We start from the raw sequence: 17,522 nt of genomic DNA, 5'->3' as shown, positions 1-17,522 counted from the left end.
TGGCTCTACCGTAACTCCAAATGAAAAGCTAGAATGCAGAATCAAGGCAGCCAAAGAAAAACAGAAAATGGGCCTGGTTTTAAAGATATTCTCAAAAAAAAAAAATAAAGATATTCTCTGTCGCCAATGAATTACTCCCCCCAAAAAGGGAGGGAATACTACCTTGGGCATACCTGCCACTGAGCAGCTGCCACAAGGTGGAAGTCTAAGGCAGGAAAAGAAAGAGAAACAAGGAGTTCTACTTTGATTTGTAAAATAAAAAGGGAGTTCTCTCTTTTTAAAAATTTATTTGAGAGAGAGCGAGAGCAGAGCAGGGAGGGACAGAGGGAGAATCCCAAGCTGACCCATCACTGAGTGCAGAGCTGCACTTGGGGCTTGATCTCACAACCCCAAGGGCTGTAACCAAGAATCAGATGCTCAACTAACTGAGCCATCCAGAAGTCCTTAAGAACAAAGTTCTAAAAGGAAAGTTAAGGATAGGAAAGTTGAAATTAATGTAGTATTCACTTAGACTGAAACATGAATAGAAAAGAATGAAGGCATAGTTATTTTACACATGCTTTTAAAGATCTGTCTTCCCTTTCAAATGTTAGGGAAAGAAACAAGGTTTTTGTGTTTGTTTCTTGGTTGTGTGTGTAAACTTATTAACTACTGGATGTCTTAAACTAAAATCACGTGATGATGTAAATATTTTTATTGTATGGTGTCTAATATAAGTATCATCTCCTAGAGATTTTAAATTTAAAAAATACACTATTTATATCTTGCCTATTAAAAAAGAAGAATTTGAAATAGCATATGTAGTAGGTCTGAACTATTTTCCTAAACCAAAAGTTGTATTTTACACATTGTCTCAGAAAGAGTGATAAAAAAAAAAGAAAGAAAGAAAGAAGAGTGATGACGTAAACATGGTTTCACATCAGTATGTCAACAACAATATGATACGCTTCTTAGTTTTTCTTAATGGAAAATCTTACTTAACTTCAAATGAAAAATGTTTAAAGAGAAGTGAGAATAGGAGTTAGGTTACTAGAAGCTTTATTTTTGCAAGGATTGCTCTAAATTTCTGGTGTTTTTGCACGGGTATCTTCAAAATTTTTTTCAATTAAGAAATCTGTCATCCTCCTTGCCCCACAAATGAAAATAGGTTAAAAGGCTTTACAGTTATTTTCAGCTTTCAAGAAGAAATTATGGAAAAAAATATAAATTTAAAGCTTTCTGATTTTTAAAAAGGTGTCTCTTTTTAAAAAGAGTAAGTGTCTAGGGAAAAAGAAAGCAGCAGTTCTGGAAAACTATAATTTTATATAAAAACAACAGTATTTAAAAAGAGAAAGAATTTTTTTTTAAATTTTTATTTATTTATGATAGTCACACAGGGAGAGAGAGAGAGGCAAAGACACAGGCAGAGGGAGAAACAGGCTCCATGCACCGGGAGCCCGACGTGGGACTCGATCCCGGGTCTCCAGGATGGCTCCCCGGGCCAAAGGCAGGCGCCAAACCGGTGCACCACCCAGGGATCCCAAGAGAAAGAATTTTAACAGTAAATTCAAAGCAGAGCCTCTTAGCCTTTAAACAGTATTTTTGGTCACATATTGTAAGTTCTATTTCTTCTAAAAAAACAACCAGCAAGATTAAAGACCCGAATAATTTGCTACAGTATTTCCTACGTGCTGTTCTTAAAACACTAATCCCATACAAAACCAATATGTAGAAATATACTTCAAAAAAGGAAGTTGTATGATCAAGAGTTTTGGAAAATGGTTTGACAATCACCATGAACATTAGTATTATTCTAAATATTATTCAGGACTCTGAGAAGTAATTCTATAAATAAATTTGTTTCACCTTTTAAGCTCAGAATACCAAACTCATTTTGTCTACAACTCAATTCTTTCAAATCCTCTAGCAACTATAAGATGTTATCATCTTATGAAGACAGTGTTCTGAAAAATGCGTACCAGGGCAATGCTGGTTTGTCTGCTAGAATGAGGTTAGCCCATTATTTTATTTTACTTTTTATTATTTTATTTTTTATTTTTGACTTATTACTCTCCTAACAAGACTCATGGAGGAATCTACTTTCAAAGACCATGTAACATAACTGTTGCCCTAAATAAATATTTTATTTTGATAGAATGATCTCTTAAATCGGTAGAATGATCTCTTAAACGTTGAGAATAACTCTAAACTAGCTTATATTGCTTATAAAACTTTTAACCAGTTCATAACTTTTTCTAGTTTTCAAGATTTACAAATGGCATCAAATTTTAAAATACACTTATAATGATGTATAATTTTTTAAAATAGAAATTATTTCATGAGAAAAAATAAGCAAAGAATATAATTTTTTTCTTGACTCATTTCATTTTTTTTTAATTAATTTTTATTGGTGTTCAATTTACCAACATACAGAAAAACACCCAGTGCTCATCCCGTCAAGTGTCCACCTCAGTGCCCGTCACCCATTCCCCTCCAATACCCGCCGTCCTCTCCTTCCACCACCCCTAGTTCGTTTCCCGGAGTTAGGAGTCTTTATGTTCTGTCTCCCTTCCTGATATTTCCCAACATTTCTTTTCCCTTCCTTTATATTCCCTTTCACTATTATTTATATTCCCCAAATGAATGAGAACATACACTGTTTGTCCTTCTCCGATTGACTTATTCTTGACTCATTTCAAAAGTCAGGATCACTATGATATTTAAGCTTTATTCTTTTATATATTAACAATAATCAGTTCTTTTAGGCTAAAAATGTGTTGGAAACAAATACTGTAAAAACAAATCTTACCACTGGGCATTCCCATAATAATGCATCCTCTATTTTTTCTGATTTGGAACATTTTGGCATTTCATAAAGTTTTCTTGGCTCTGATGCAACACTGGGAAAAAAGAAAAATGAGTGATTATTCTTCTTGATAACTGAGACAGTGTTTGCTCAATGCCAAGTGACTTTTTTCTTTCAGAGATTTGGAATATCAAGATATAGCTTGCTACTTTGCTTTCCTTAATTAAATGTTAACATTTTTTTTTTTCTGATCACAGAATTCACAATAAAATTCATTGAAAATCTGAAAAATAAAATAGATTATAATACTCTAAGATTATAAAAATTACCATTATTAACATTTTGGTTCATTTCCTCCAGTTTTTTGTTATATATATATATATATATATATATATATATATATATATACTTTCCTGCAGATTATTTTCCAAAATTGGATTATATTGAATTCTTTCTCTACCCTTGAATATTTACTATGAATATTTCTGCTGAATTCCATGGAGTCCATAAACCATTATTCCAATATTGTAAAGTGAAAATTAGATAAAGTCCCTTTATTTCAGGATGAAAATTAGTGGGTAAAAAATGAAATACCTTTAGGGTTTTTTTTTTTCTCCTCATTCTCTTTCAGAAAGGTTGAAAAAGTATTTATCTCTACCAGTAGTGAACACTACATTTTTTATGTGAAAAATAGCCTCTTACCTTTAATTTCTACTTCCCTGATTACTACTGAGATATGATCATAGGTGTTTTCCTTTTTTTTACCTGATGAACTTTAAAATTTTAAGAATTTATTTACTTATTCATGAAAGACACACACAGAGAGAGAGAGGCAGAGACATAGGCAGAGGGAGAAGCAGGCTCCATGTATGGAGTTCGATGTGGGACTTGATCCCAGGACTCCAGGATCATGCCCTGAGCTGAAGGCAAACTCAGCTACCGAGGCAAACAAACTGCTCAGCTACCGAGGCATCCCTGAACTTTAAAATTAAACTACTATTTAGAAACAATTTTCAGAGTGACAATTTTATTCACCTTTGATTTTCTGATTCAAAGGTCTAAACAAATAGAATTTCACAGGAATGAAAGGAAGCTCATATGTGATTCTAAATTATGAGTATAACACCCCTGAATGCCATAGTAAACAACTCCAGCTATTTACTATTAGATCACCAACCAATGCCACCTACTCAGATTTAACTTTTTTTAAATTAAAGCAGATACCTCTAAATTGGGTAAGTTATTAAATACCATTAAATACCAAGGAATTATTACTAATTTTGTTAGGTGTGGTAGTGACATTATGATCATATAAAGAAATGTCTAGATAGTCACTTCCAACATGATAGCCTGAGGAGCTCTGAGGGCATGCTCTCCAGGAAAACTGGTGAACACTATAAAAGGACAACTATTTAAAGTCTCTAGAAATGGTCCTAGAGCATACAGCAAACAAAGAAACATGTATCCAAAAAAAATCTACTAGAGTTCAGTAAGAATAGTAAGAGTCTATGATGTTTAAAATAGGATGTGCTCACTCCCTATCACTTTTAGCTCACCAAAATGAAAACTATTCAACAATTGTATGGCCAAGAGCACAGGACTCCCTCTATCCTCAGCTTCCAGAGGGCCACCTTCTTGGGGGTCCATCATGACACCACTTCTCATGTAGCTCCCAGCTGCTTGTTGCTGAGGCTGCATCCTGGGTAAGTACAGTCAAGAATGGGACTTCCTTCTTCCACCTAGCCCCAACTGTACGTTGGCATGGCAAGTCTAAGAATACATTGGCTCTGATTACCCTTAGCCCACCTCATAAAGCAGTGGTTTCACAGTAAGAGACGTAAGAAAATCTGAGGCTAATATCTGCCTCAACTCTAGATACTTAGCTTTTAGAATAGGGGAGTCCCTCAGAGAGAGCCTGCCACGATTCCCCTACACCCCCAGTACCAACTCTAAACCCTTGGCTTGAAGATTTTGCCTGGGGCAAAGAAGTAGGCCATAAAGTAGATAGCACTATTCTCTTCCTAAAGGAACTGACTTTCATTTGCAACAGAGCGTGGATAAGTTTTAGCCTAAGAGCACTCTCAAAATCAGTGGAGGTTGTCGTGAAAGGCAAATGGGAAGAAATTTATAGACTCACTGGTCATACAAGCTAAAGTGTAGGCTGGCTAATTTGCCAGAGAGACTCAGAAAAAGATTGCTGGCAGGATCCCTCCTCAGGTCAGAACAAATCTCAAATTATCTTCTCTAACTCCTGGTTCCTGATCTTACATGCAAAGAACTTAGAGGTCATCACTCCTGTCAAGAAAAAAGCTGAACAAAAAAAATCAACAACTGTTTTTAGTTCTATCTGAGAATTACGAATTACAGACCAAACTGCTGCCCCCAAAACTAGAAAGAGAGGTGAATACCAAGAACCACGCTTAGCAGGAGCAAGCCACTTGAGTCAGTACCAGGCAAACAAAAACAAGGGCACTACAGGAAATTTGAGCCTCTGGCACCTATAGTTTCAGAAAACACAGCCTAATCTCTAGCCAGATAAACATAAAATCTCACTCTAAAGACCCATTTACTACAATTCCTTTTATATCACATACAACTTCCAACAAAAAATTACAAGACATGCTAAAATGCAAAATACAAAGATTGAAGAGACAAAGCAATCATCAGAACCAGACTTAGATATGGTGGAGATTTTAGAATTACTGATTAGAAACTTAAAATAACTATATTTAATATGCTAAGGGCTCTAAAGGAAGACGTGGATAATGTATAAGAACAGATGGATAATTGAGCAGGGAGATTAAAAACCCTAAAAACATGGGGCACCTGGGTGGCTCAGCAGTTGAGCGTTTGCCTTCAGCCCAGGGCATGATCCAGGAGTCCCAGGATCGAATCCCGCATTGGGCTCCCTGCATGGAGCCTGCCTCTCTCAATGTGTCTCTCATTAATAAATAAATAAAATCTTAAAAAAAAAAAACCTAAAAACAAGATCAAAAGGAAATGCTAAAAATCAAAACTCCACACAAATGAAGAACGTCTTTGATGGGCTCATCAGTGGACCAGACACAGCCAAGGAAAACTTGAAGATATGTCAATAGACACTTCCCAAACTAGAACAAAAAAGTGATAAAAGCAGAATACAATATCCTAGAACTGAAGGACAATTAGAAAGCCTGTATACTAGGAATACTAGAAGGATAAGAAAAACAAGAAATATTTGAATAATGGCTGAGAATTTTCCAAAATTAATCACAGACACCAAACCACAAAAGCTTACAGAACACCAAGGAGAATAAATACCAAAAAACCTATACCTAGGTATATATTATTTCTAACTATAGAAAATAAAAAACAAAGAAGCCAGAGGAAAAAAGCAACTTATCTAAAGAACAGGATAAGAGTTATACTGGACTTTTCTTCAGCAAACATGCAAGCAAGTAGAATGGAGTAAAATATTTAAAGTGATGAAACAATGCCCCTCACCCCAGTCTTTTAAGACTCCTGGACCCAATTCCATTATGAGGGGTGGGGGTTCTCCCACACACAACACTGAGCAATTCTAAGACACCAATAGCATGTCCAAGAACTCAACTCAATTCTTACACTACCTACTAGAGATAGCATCGGATTCGATAGGTTAAGAATTCAGTCCTACAAGACTGCCCTCCACCCCCCCACTTCAGATGCCAGTCACCAAACCCCCAGGCTGTGAAACCCCTGTGTTTCTGATCCATGGCCTATACAGATTGGGGTTCCAATGACCACCTCCTTAGTTTCTTTTAATTTGATGGGAAGCTCTCTAAACCCAGTCCTCTTGCGGTTTTACAGAGGCTTCACTGTATAGTTATGTTTGACTAAGTCACTGGCCACTGGCTGATTCAACCTCCAGCTCCCTTCCATTGCCTGGAAGTCAGAGGTTGGGACTGAAAGTTCCAACCCCTCAATCACACGGTTGGTTCTACTGGCAAAAAGCCCTTACTCTTGGGTGGGGTTAGAAAGTTACCTTCATTAATAACAAAACACCTATTTTACCTTTATGGGTTTAAAGCATTTTCAGTAACTGTAGATGAAGACCAAATATATCTGAGAAATAGATCTTCATCTGAATGACCAAATATATATTTCTTATAAATCATTATTTCATACCCAACCAATCTAGAATTTTTTTAAAGATTTTATTTATTTATTTATTCATAGACACAGAGAGAGAGAGGCAGAGACACAGGCAGAGGGAGAGGGAGAAGCAGGCTCCATGCAGGAAGCCCGATGTGGGACTCGATCCCAGGTCTCCAGGATCACACCCCAGGCTGCAGGCGACGCCAAACCGCTGCGCCACCAGGGCTGCCCCAATCTAGAATTTTGTATCCCAAGAAGTTATCCTTCAAAAGTCAAAAAGAAATCAGGTTTTCTCAGGCAAACAAAAATTGAGGGAATGTGTTGCCAGTGGATCTGCCTTACAAGAAATGTTCAAAAAACTTCAAAGGGAAAAAAGACGATATAGGTCTACCTTTAAAAAGAAGAATGTTTAAAGGAATAAATAGGGACACCTGGGTGGCTCAGGTCATGCTCTTAGGATCCGGCCCCAAATCTGGCTCCATGCTCAGCAAGGAGTCTGCCTGAGATCTCTCCCTCTCCCTTTGCCCTTCCCCCTGCTCATGTGCATGTGTGCACATACTCTCTCTCTCTCAAATAAAATAAATAAAGGTAAAATAAAATCCTTTATTTTTCTTATATTTAATTGATTTAACAGATGAAAATTTGTTCACAATAATAACAGCAACAAGGCATTCAGTGAATATAGCCTATGGATCAAACGAAGGCAGCAACATAAAAGGAAAGAGGGAACAATTAGAAATACTCTATTATAAGGTAACTACACTACCCATGTAGAGGTATGATGCTACTTGAAACTGATTTTTTTAAAGATTTTATTTATTTATTTATTTATTTATTTATTTATTTATTTATTCATGAGAGAGAGAGAGAGAGAGAGAGAGAGGCAGAGACATAGGCAGAGAGAGAAGCAGGCTCCTCACAGGGAACCCGATGTGGGACTCGATCCCAGGACCCCAGGATCACACCCTGAGCCAAAGGCATATGCTCAACCTCTGAGCATCCCTTGAAAGTGATTTAGATTAGTTGTAAATATGTTTTGGAAGTTCTAAGGCAATGAGTAAAAATTTCTAAAAAGAAGTATAATTGATATGCTAAAGTAGGTAGAAAATAGAATCATATAAAATGCTCAATTAAAAGCAGAGAAGGAAAAAAAATAAAACATAAATAAAAGCAGAGAAGACAAAGAATGAAAGAAAAAACGAACAAAAGGATGGGCAGCCCAGGTGGCTCAGCAGTTTAGTGTCACCTTCAGCCCGGGGTTTGATCCTAGAGACCCAGGATCGAGTCCCATGTTGGGCTCCCTGCATGGAGCCTGCTTCTCCCTCTGCCTGTGTGTCTGCCTCTCTCTCTTTCTGTGTGTTTCTCATAAATAAATAAAATATTAAAAAAAATACTTAGTACAAAGGTCAAGAAAAAGGAGGTCATGGGGCAAATGCTGCAAATGCAGCAAAATCTGGATCACCTTTGAATCTAGGTAATGAGTATGTGGAGATTCTCTTTGAAGTAAGTTTGAAATTTTCTCTTAAGGAGAGGCAAGTACTTCCAAAACAAAGCATAAATTTTTCTCTAGAGCAGAACCTAACTTATTAGATATCTGGTTCCCTTGACTCTGATATCTTCTATACCCTGAGCAATCTATCATTTCACTTGCACTATAAAGTAAATTCGTTTTATTTTATTTTTTTTTAAGTAAATTCATTTGGGCAGCCCCGGTGGCGCAGCGGTTTAGCACCGCCTGCAGCCTAGGGCGTGATCCTAGAGACCCTGGATCGAGTCCCACGTAGGGCTCCCTGCATGAAGCCTGCTTCTCCCTCTGCCTGTGTCTCTGCCTCTCATTCTCTCCCTGTGTCTCTATGAATAAATAAATAAAATCTTAAAAAATAAAAAATAAAGTAAATTCGTTAAAAAAAATTTTTTTTATTATTTATTTATGATAGTCATACAGAGAGACAGAGAGAGAGACAGAGACATAGGCCGAGAGAGAAGCAGGCTCCATGCACCAGGAGCCTGACGTGGGATTCGATCCCGGGTCTCCAGGGTCGTGCCCTGGGCCAAAGGCAGGCGCCAAACCGCTGCGCCACCCAGGGATCCCCAGTAAATTCGTTTTAAATTGGTATTTGCAAAGATAAAATTTCCACCTCTGGATTTAACAAAACTTTAGAATTACATCCACTTTACCATCTACTCTTACTTTGAGCTCATTTTTCCATTCCCCTATTTCATTAGGCACCGAGACAGCATGTGGTTCTATGAAAACTAGTTAAGATAAAAACTAGTGAGGTCAATTACAGCAAAAATGTTCATCAAAAAGATACCTGCTGACACAGCACCGGTAATTGTCAAAATATATTCTTCCTCTCTCATAGGCTATAGGTGACTTAGAATGAGTGGTCCACACATTCTTAAACTTAGTACTTTCCTGAAAGACATAAGGAATTTTGGTTTAGGGAATAATAACTCAAGTCTCTACCGTGCACCAATTTTAAGGGAGAGAGTTAAACCCACAGTTTTCAAAGCAATCTCAAGTAGGTCATTTAAAACATTATGTTCGCATCTTCCTCGCTTGGGCCTCACGTTTGAAGCGGGGGGGGGGGGGGGGGGGGGTACCAAATTTTAGGAAGATGGTTTGCAGGAAGACGTAAGAAGCTTAAAACTCCAAGCACTTGGCGGCTCTATTAATAGCTATTTACTAATTCCTCGGGTTCAGGGCCTGGATTTCCCAGCCCAAGACATGGCATCTTCTTAAAGGGGGAGGGGGCTCTAACGCGTAAAAACAGCACCCCAGCGGGAGGCTCGGCGGCCGGGGGCCCGCCTGCCCTAGGCCCCACTCCCAGCCGCCGGCGGTCACCTGGCACACCAGCGCCCTCAGGATGCCCAGGTTGGTCCTCTGCACCACGCCTGCGTCCCGCGAGAAGAAGCCCAGCGCCCGGCGACTGAGCTGGCGGCACACGTTGGGTTTCTGAGCTGGGCCCATGGAGGCGAGGGCCGGGTGCGCGGCTGGCTGGGCCGAAGGGGGGGGGCCCTCGCTCCCGCGCCAAGCAGCGGCCGTTACCTCCGAACCTCCAGGCCCCAGCTCCTTGAGGGGCCCAGGATAAGCGGACACTGGGCGCCGGGCAGGGAGCGCACGGTAGTGGGGCGAGGTAAGGCGGAATCGGCACCGCCTGAGCGCAGAGTGAAGGGAAGGACACCCCCTTCCGGCCTGCCCCTCAAACACCCTGCAGCCCTGCACCCCGGTGCGGGCGGTGTGACGCCCCCCGCAAACGCGCGGCCTGCTGGAGCAGTTCCCCTCACCGGGAAGTGTAGTTCCCAGAGCCCTTTGAGGGAGCCTGCCCAGTTCCCAGAACTACAACTCCCATCAGGCAGCGGGACGCGAGCTCCGCCGGCCGGCCGGGCGGAGGCTGCGCAGTAGGGCGGCTTGGTGCTCTCTTCCGGGTCTGCGCGCGGCGCCGGGCAGAACGTCGGGGGCGCTGTGCTGCCGCCTCCTGGTCTCGGTTCGGTGTGCGAACCGTGCCGCCCCGGTACCCTCACGCCCCTCGGCTCCCGGCTTTCGTTCTGGGGAGGGGGGAGGGGGGCCTGGCCGTGTCGAGTGCGACCCCCTCCCTCCCAAAGCAGCGTCCGTGCTAAAGGTACGCCCCGCGGCTTTCCCTTCAGTCGCACGTTGGACATTTTGGGTCTATAGACGTGATGCCCTGAGTTGGTGGCGGAAGATGCTGGCCTGCCCACCAAACCAGTGTTGAAAGGCTCTTTTCCAGAGCTTGCCCTTCTGTGGCCTGCGGGGACACACAGGCTGGTTTCTCAATAATTGTATTTTCCTTCCTCTCGCCTTTTTTTTTTTCTTCTTTTTTTTTCTTTCTCCCCTCTGCTTTTGCTAATAAAATCCCAAATGTTTGCATTCTAATTGGACTAAGATATTCCACGTTGATTCCTCTCTGTAAAAGGTGACTTTGTCAACTACCCCTCCCTGCCTGTAGGGTCAACGTTCCCGCTACGCTGCTGCGCTAGGTGTGCCCCGCTGCCTTGCGTGTCCCTTGAAGGTGGTGTCCTTGCATCTCCCACGTGGGCTGGGCCCGCTACCCCTTGATCCTGCGTGGACGAGGGAGTGAGCACATCCGACCGACAGAGTACAGAGCAGAGTACAATACGGGGTGAGTGTGCGCTGGGTCACAATTTTAAGCGTTCAGGAAAAAAGAAAAAAAAGGTCACATCTCCTTTTAACCCTGCTGAATTTCCTTCAGGGCCTGGGCTTTTGCTGATTTTTCATGACTTATTTACAGCATACTGTGGAGTGCTATGTGTATTTTTAGAGCGCGCTATAATAGTTAATTTGGTAATTCATGAATGCAGCTGTCACTGAGAAAACTGGAACCCAGAAAAGGGAACTGGATTTTCTTTGGATGAAATGAAATTCAAATCATTGCTGACTTTAAATGCATCATCTCTCTCTTCTCATTACCCTTCATCCTCACTTGTTTGTCTTTATCTTACCACAAAGTCCCCCAGAGGGCAGGCATCCTGGTTACCCCTCCTTTGCTCGCCCACAACCAAGTCCTTTGGACTCTAACTCCTATCCATCTCCTCTCTATATCCCCTAAGTAAACTTAGGGCCCTGCCATTTTATCATAATATTATATTAAGTAGCCTTCTTTCTGCCTTACTTAAGTACTTTCAATTCCTAACCTTCCACACTGCTGCCAGTGATTTTTCTAAAGAACAAATTTGTCATTTCCTTATTAAAATCTTTCAGTGATTCCCGATCACCCAGAACAGAATTTCTCAAGCCTGAGTAGATACCCAGGATTCTCTATTGTTAACTTAAAGTATTTTCAGTATGTTAAAGACATGCAAATATAAAACTATATATAAACTCCTTATGTTGTATATCTTACACAACCGTAACTCCCAGTTATAAGTTAAAGGAAGCACAATTATAAAACAAGTAAATTCAAATGAATACTTATTCATTGTTACCAATGAAACTGTTTTTGCTGAACCTAACATGCTCTAAAAGCAAATGTTCACAGTCCTCTATAGCATAGCTTCCTTACAGAAGATCTGTCCATTTTGTATTTGTGTAGAGATTACTCACTGCCTACACCTCTTTTCTTTCTTTAAACCATTGCCAAGCTTTCTTTTGTTCAATACGTCATGATTTCATTTGACCTTCACTTGTCAAACACCATCATTTACATGAAGTAGTTCCCATTTCTTTCTCATTAACCTGTGCCATTGACAAATGGCACCAATGGTTTGCCAGTGCGGCTAAACACAAACATGTGAACTGAAATCTTAGGACAGTAGTCAGTTAAAAGGTGGCTATTCAGATGATCCAGCATATCCTTTTATTTTTTTTTTTTCTTTTTCAGCATATCCTTTTAAAAGAGTGTTCTTGTTGATTTTTATCAAGTTGAAAATAAAAGGTTTCTCTAAGAGAAACATAGCCTTGAGGCTACATGTACAAATCCCATGTACAAATAAATGCTTTATAAGACAAAATCTGAATCCCTTAATGTAGTTTGCAAGGATTCTGTTATCTGCAGCTTGCCCGTACTTTCAGCCTTATTTCTTTGTCCATCCTTAACATTTGCTGTTGTGGTTCTGACATGATGCTCACTTGTTCAAGCCAATGTATCTGTACGTCTCAAATTTTCTTTGTAGCTCCTTTCCTTTCCTTCTCGCATCTGTTTATCTCATAACTCATTCCAGGTATCACAGCTCCACTCAAGACACTTTCCCTGACCCCTTCACTTTAATTACAGTCTTGTCTCTTCTAACATGTTACTCTGCATACATTGGTTGCAACAATGTATTAAAATTGTTGTTTGTCTATCTTCCCAACATACTGTTTTTGTTTTATTTTTTAAAAGTAGGCTCTATACCCAACATGGGGCTTGAACTTACAACCCCAAGATCAAGAGTTGCATCTTCTACCGGCCAGGTGCCCCCCAATTTATCGTTTTTAGAGTAGTGCATTCATTCATTCAATATACATGTGCAGTGACCACATTTTAGGCTGTATACTAAAGATGCATTGGTATGTTGAATAAATGGACTATTCTAAGGACAATGTATATACAGTATTATTGGCAACTAAGTACTTTTAACCTACATGCAGATTTAGTCTCCCTTTATTCTTTAAATTGGCAGGGAAAAAAAATCATCAGGAAACCACAATGTTCATAAGAAGAAATAACTTTTTACAAACTTTAATCTTGGGACTCCTGAGTGGCCCAGCAGTTAAGCGCCTGCCTTTGGCCCAGAGCATGATCCTGGAGTCCCGGGATCAAGTCCCACATCAGGCTTCCTGTATGGAGCCTGCCTCTCTCTCTGCCTATGTCTCTGCCTCTCTCTCTTCTGTGTCTCATGAATAAATAAAAATCTTAAAAAATAAAAACTTTAATCCCCAATAGCTCTACCCATAAAGTAGATGTCTTCTCCATTTGTTGAAGGTAAAATGCCATGCTCAGATATCCCTAGCTCAGGATTTGAAAATAACTTCTCAATTTGGGACATAAAACATTGTTTTTTGGTGTTTTTTTTTCTTTTTTTCAGTCTATGCCTATGTGTTTACAGATTACTTAATCATCTTTACATGGAATTTTAAAAATATTTTTTAAGTTTATTTTTTTAAGTTATCTGTACTTCCAACATGGGGCTTGAACCCATGACCCCAAGATCAAGAGTTATATGCTGTACTGACTGAGCTTACCAGGCCCCCCTACCATGGTATTTTAAAGATAAGAAGAGCTGTGAATTCAGGAGTTAATAAAATGCTTTTTGTTCATATACTTTGTTTAAAGAAGCATAGTATAACTAAATAAAGCATTCAGGTTATTAAATTGAACATTTGTTCAGAGACAAATTTGAACCCAAAACCACAAGATCATGTAATTATTTTCATGTACGTCACACTAGGAACTATTTTGGCATTGGGTATAATAGTAGATGGGATAGACAAGGTTCCTACATGTGGAGGAAGATAGACAATAAATAGATTTTAAAAATAAGATTCAGATAGTGATAAGGACTGTAAAGAAGATAAAACAAGGTGATGTGCTTGATAGAGAATGGTTGGAAGCTCTGCTTTAGCCAGAGTGGTCAGGGAAAGCCTCTTGGAGATTGGACTTTTTGTGCTGAGCTCTGAATGATGATGGTGAGTCAGTCTGCAAAGAACTGAGGTTAGAGTACTCCAGGCAGAAAGATGCTTGAATGCTGAGTCCATAAGGCAGTAACAACCTTGGTTTTTTCTAAAACTGTCAGGCCAGTGTGGCTCTTTAATGTGCATGAGGGAGATGAACTTAAAGAGATAGGCTAGAAGGAATTTTGGATTTTTTCTGTGGTCATAGGAAGCCAAAGGAGGATTTGAAGAAGGAGAGTGACATGATCTAATTTGTGTTGTAATAAAATATTTATGTCTATAGTGTGGAGAATGTACTGTGGGGAGACAAGAATGGAAACAAGGAGATAGGTGATTATTCAGTTGGTTCAGGTAAGCAATGATAGTGTTTGGACTGGAATGGTAGCAGGAGAAATGGAAAGGAGTGAACAGATTCAGGATATATTTTGGAAATAGAGTTGATAAGACTTAATATAAGAACCACAAATAAGCATCCCAAAACTCCCCAGAACAAATGATAAACAAGGAACTACTTATGCTATGAAACAACACCTATATTTTATTTAAATGTACATGTCAGCTTTTTAGACATTAATGCTAAGGAATGTTAAGATCTGTTCTGTGGTTAGGATATGTGGAAAGAGGGATATAAAATCAGGTCCCAGAAGGGTCAGGAATCATAGCATGTGGGACCATGGTAATGTGATGGAAAAATCACTAGTGAAAGGATATTCTCTATAGGAATGAAATAGACCAGTTAACAAGTAATTGGTGTAGTTTAGGTGAGAATCACTTTTGGAAATTTATTTTTAAATTATCGAGGCTTTTGACCCCAAGTTTAGTCCTTATGTTTCCTTTTCTCTGTATATTTTCATATTTATTTGAACATGAAGTACATTCATGCATATATAAAATCCAGAAAGAGGGGATCCCTGGGTGGCTCAGTGGTTTAGCACCTGCCTTCAGCCCAGGGCGTGATCCTGGAGTCCCAGGATCGAGTCCCACATCGGGCTCCCTGCATGGAGCCTGCTTCTCCCTCTGCCTGTGTCTCTGCCTCTCTCTCTGTGTCTCTCATGAATAAATAAATAAAATCTTTTAAAAATAAATAAATAAATAAATAAATATAAATATAAATAAATAAATATCCAGAAAGATACAGGTTTAAAGGTTGATAGTAAAATTTATAAATTATTCTTATTTTTAAATTATTTTATTTATTTAAAAAACACTTATAGATAATGTAGCATAATATATAAATAATTATAAAATGAATACTCATATATTTATCATCAACTTATTAAAAAAAAAAACTCCAGAACATTACCTACAACTTTTGACATCTCCTCTGTGCCTCTCCTGGTCCCCAGATGCCTCTTTTCTCTTTAAAGTAAAATATTGTTGGGCTTTGAGTGTTATTGAACATCATATAAATTGAATTATACTATATATATGTATATATACATACTCTTCTACAACTTGCCTATTTTTTTGGTCAATATTACACTTGACAAAGTACCTGTGGTTCATTTCATTTATTTTTACTGCCATATGGTATTTCATTGTATGAATTTACTACAGTTTATCCATTTTCATTGGCTGGGTTTTTCTTCCTTTCAAGTTTTTTATTCTTTCTAAGAATACAAAAATATTGCTACAGACATCCTTAAACCTGTCTCCTGCTATACATGTTAAAGAGTGTATTTCTTTTCTATTGCTGTCTAATAACTTAACCACAAATTTAGCAGCTTAAACACCCATTTATTATCCCTAATTTTTTTTCTACATGAATAACCATTTGTCCCAGAACCAATTTTTTGAAGGACCCTCATTTCCTCACTGATCTGCAGTGCTAACTCTATTGTATACCAAGTTCACATTCACAGGTCTGTTTCTAGGCCCTGTATTCTATTCTTCTGTTCTATTTCTATTCCTGGGCTAATACTTGACACTTTCATAGTAAGGCTTAAGAGCTGGTAGGTCCACTCCTCCACCTCATTCCTTTTTCTCAGGAGGATCTTAATTCTTTTTTGCCATTTGCATTTTCAAATACCTTTTTAAATCAGCTTCAGTTCCATAAAAAACCTTATTGGAATTTTGATTGGTATAGCATTAAATCTGTATATCAACTTGAAGAGAACTAACATCTTTACCATATCAAATTATCCTACTTATGAAGACCATATGTCTCTCCATTTATTTAGATCTGTAGTGTCTTTCAATGAAATTCTATAATTTTTTTCTTGAAGGATTTGCATATTTCAAACTTCCTAAATATATTACATTTTTGGTCAGTGTTATAAATGGTAAATTTTTAAATTAGATTTTCTAACTATATTTTTGCTAGTACATAAAAATGCAAATTTTCTTTTTGTATATTGGTCTTTTATTTAGCAACCTTGCCAAACTTTATCTTTAGTAGTAATAATTTTCATTTGTTTAAAAAAAAAAAGTCATTCGTAAGGCTTAGAGGATTTTTCTATGTAAATAATCGTGTCCTCAGGAAACCATGACATGGTTGCTTCTTTCTCAAATGTTACCATTTATTATACTTTCTTTTCTCACTGTGCTGGCCAGGACCTCAAATGCAGTGTTGAATAAAACCAGTGATAGTGGACATTATTGTTTTATTCATATCTATAAACAGAATACTTCTAATATTTCACTATTAGGATAACATTGTAAGTTTTTGGTGACTACTTTTTATCAAATTAATGAAATTCTCTTCCATTCCATATGTGCTAAAAGTCTTGTATATTTGATTTTTAATCATGAATGGGTGTTAAATTTCATCAGCTACTTTCTCTGAATCTGCTAAGGTAATAATATAATTTTTAAAAAATCTGATAATGTAGTCAATTACTTAAATATATTTTCTAACGTTAAAACTAGGTTGAGTTTATTTCAATAAGTTTTTGTGATATATATTTTTTTTATACATTGTGGGATTTGGGCAGCTGGTCACTTTAGTTCTCACTCAGCTTTCTGGACCTTTGCTAGCTTTTGGTCTCCGAGGATTTTTTTTCTTGTTGTCTCAGTGATGTATTTTTAACTATATATATATATATATATATATATGGTTTTTTTTTTAATGTATTTATTCTGCCTTTGGGAGTATTTTACAACAGAAAGGTTTTTGGGGTGATCAGTTCAAATTACCAGAACTAGAATTCCATTTCAATATTTTTATTTTTATTTTTTTCCATTTCAATATTTTTAATGTAAAAGCTTCCATTAATGTAAGATATGATCACTACCACCATTTCTGTTTTCTCTTCTTCTTATCTCTATGAATAACCATCCCCCTACCAGCTGGAAACAAGGAAGCACTGTTGTGTAGTAGAAAGAGCATCATACCAGGAGTCAAAAGACACAAGTTGTAGTGCCAACACCACCAGTTAGTGAGATTTTAACCAAGCTACTTATTCTCTCTGAGTTTCATTCAATCATCTGGTGAGAGGAAATACTCAGGATTGAAGTGAGAATTACGTGAGTTTATAAATGTGAACA

General features: G+C 38.3%; 2 protein-coding genes across 37 annotated transcripts in view; one reads left to right on the top strand and one right to left on the bottom strand.

Annotated features, from left to right (window-relative positions):
• Window positions 1-10,294, bottom strand: part of DCAF17 (DDB1 and CUL4 associated factor 17) — a 57,804-nt gene extending 47,510 nt beyond the window's left edge. For 3 of the 5 annotated variants that reach the window (XM_072751918.1, XM_072751919.1, XM_025994057.2), the window contains exons 1-3: window positions 9,750-10,294; window positions 9,217-9,320; window positions 2,789-2,879 (exon numbers count right to left, since the gene is read on the bottom strand). In XM_072751918.1, the coding sequence (XP_072608019.1) occupies window positions 2,789-2,879; window positions 9,217-9,320; window positions 9,750-9,875 (321 nt within the window). In that variant the 5' untranslated portion in view covers window positions 9,876-10,294. The remainder of the gene's footprint in view (window positions 1-2,788; window positions 2,880-9,216; window positions 9,321-9,749) is intronic. The other 2 variants (XM_025994058.2, XM_072751920.1) reach the window with 2 other exon arrangements.
• A 15-nt stretch (window positions 10,295-10,309) lies between these two features.
• Window positions 10,310-17,522, top strand: part of METTL8 (methyltransferase 8, tRNA N3-cytidine) — an 88,816-nt gene continuing 81,603 nt past the window's right edge. For 8 of the 32 annotated variants that reach the window (XR_012000321.1, XR_012000320.1, XR_003234303.2 and 5 more), the window contains exons 1-2: window positions 10,322-10,527; window positions 10,873-11,046. The gene's annotated coding sequence lies outside the window, so the exon portion shown is untranslated. Of the gene's footprint in view, window positions 10,528-10,872; window positions 11,047-17,522 lie in introns of all 32 variants that reach the window. The other 24 variants (XR_012000310.1, XR_012000315.1, XR_012000314.1 and 21 more) reach the window with 12 other exon arrangements.

This window comes from Vulpes vulpes, chromosome 3, assembly GCF_048418805.1.
Source record: "Vulpes vulpes isolate BD-2025 chromosome 3, VulVul3, whole genome shotgun sequence".
Lineage (NCBI taxonomy): Eukaryota > Metazoa > Chordata > Mammalia > Carnivora > Canidae > Vulpes > Vulpes vulpes.
Note: the sequence above shows the minus strand (reverse complement) of the source record. Positions and strands in the feature narration are given on the sequence as shown.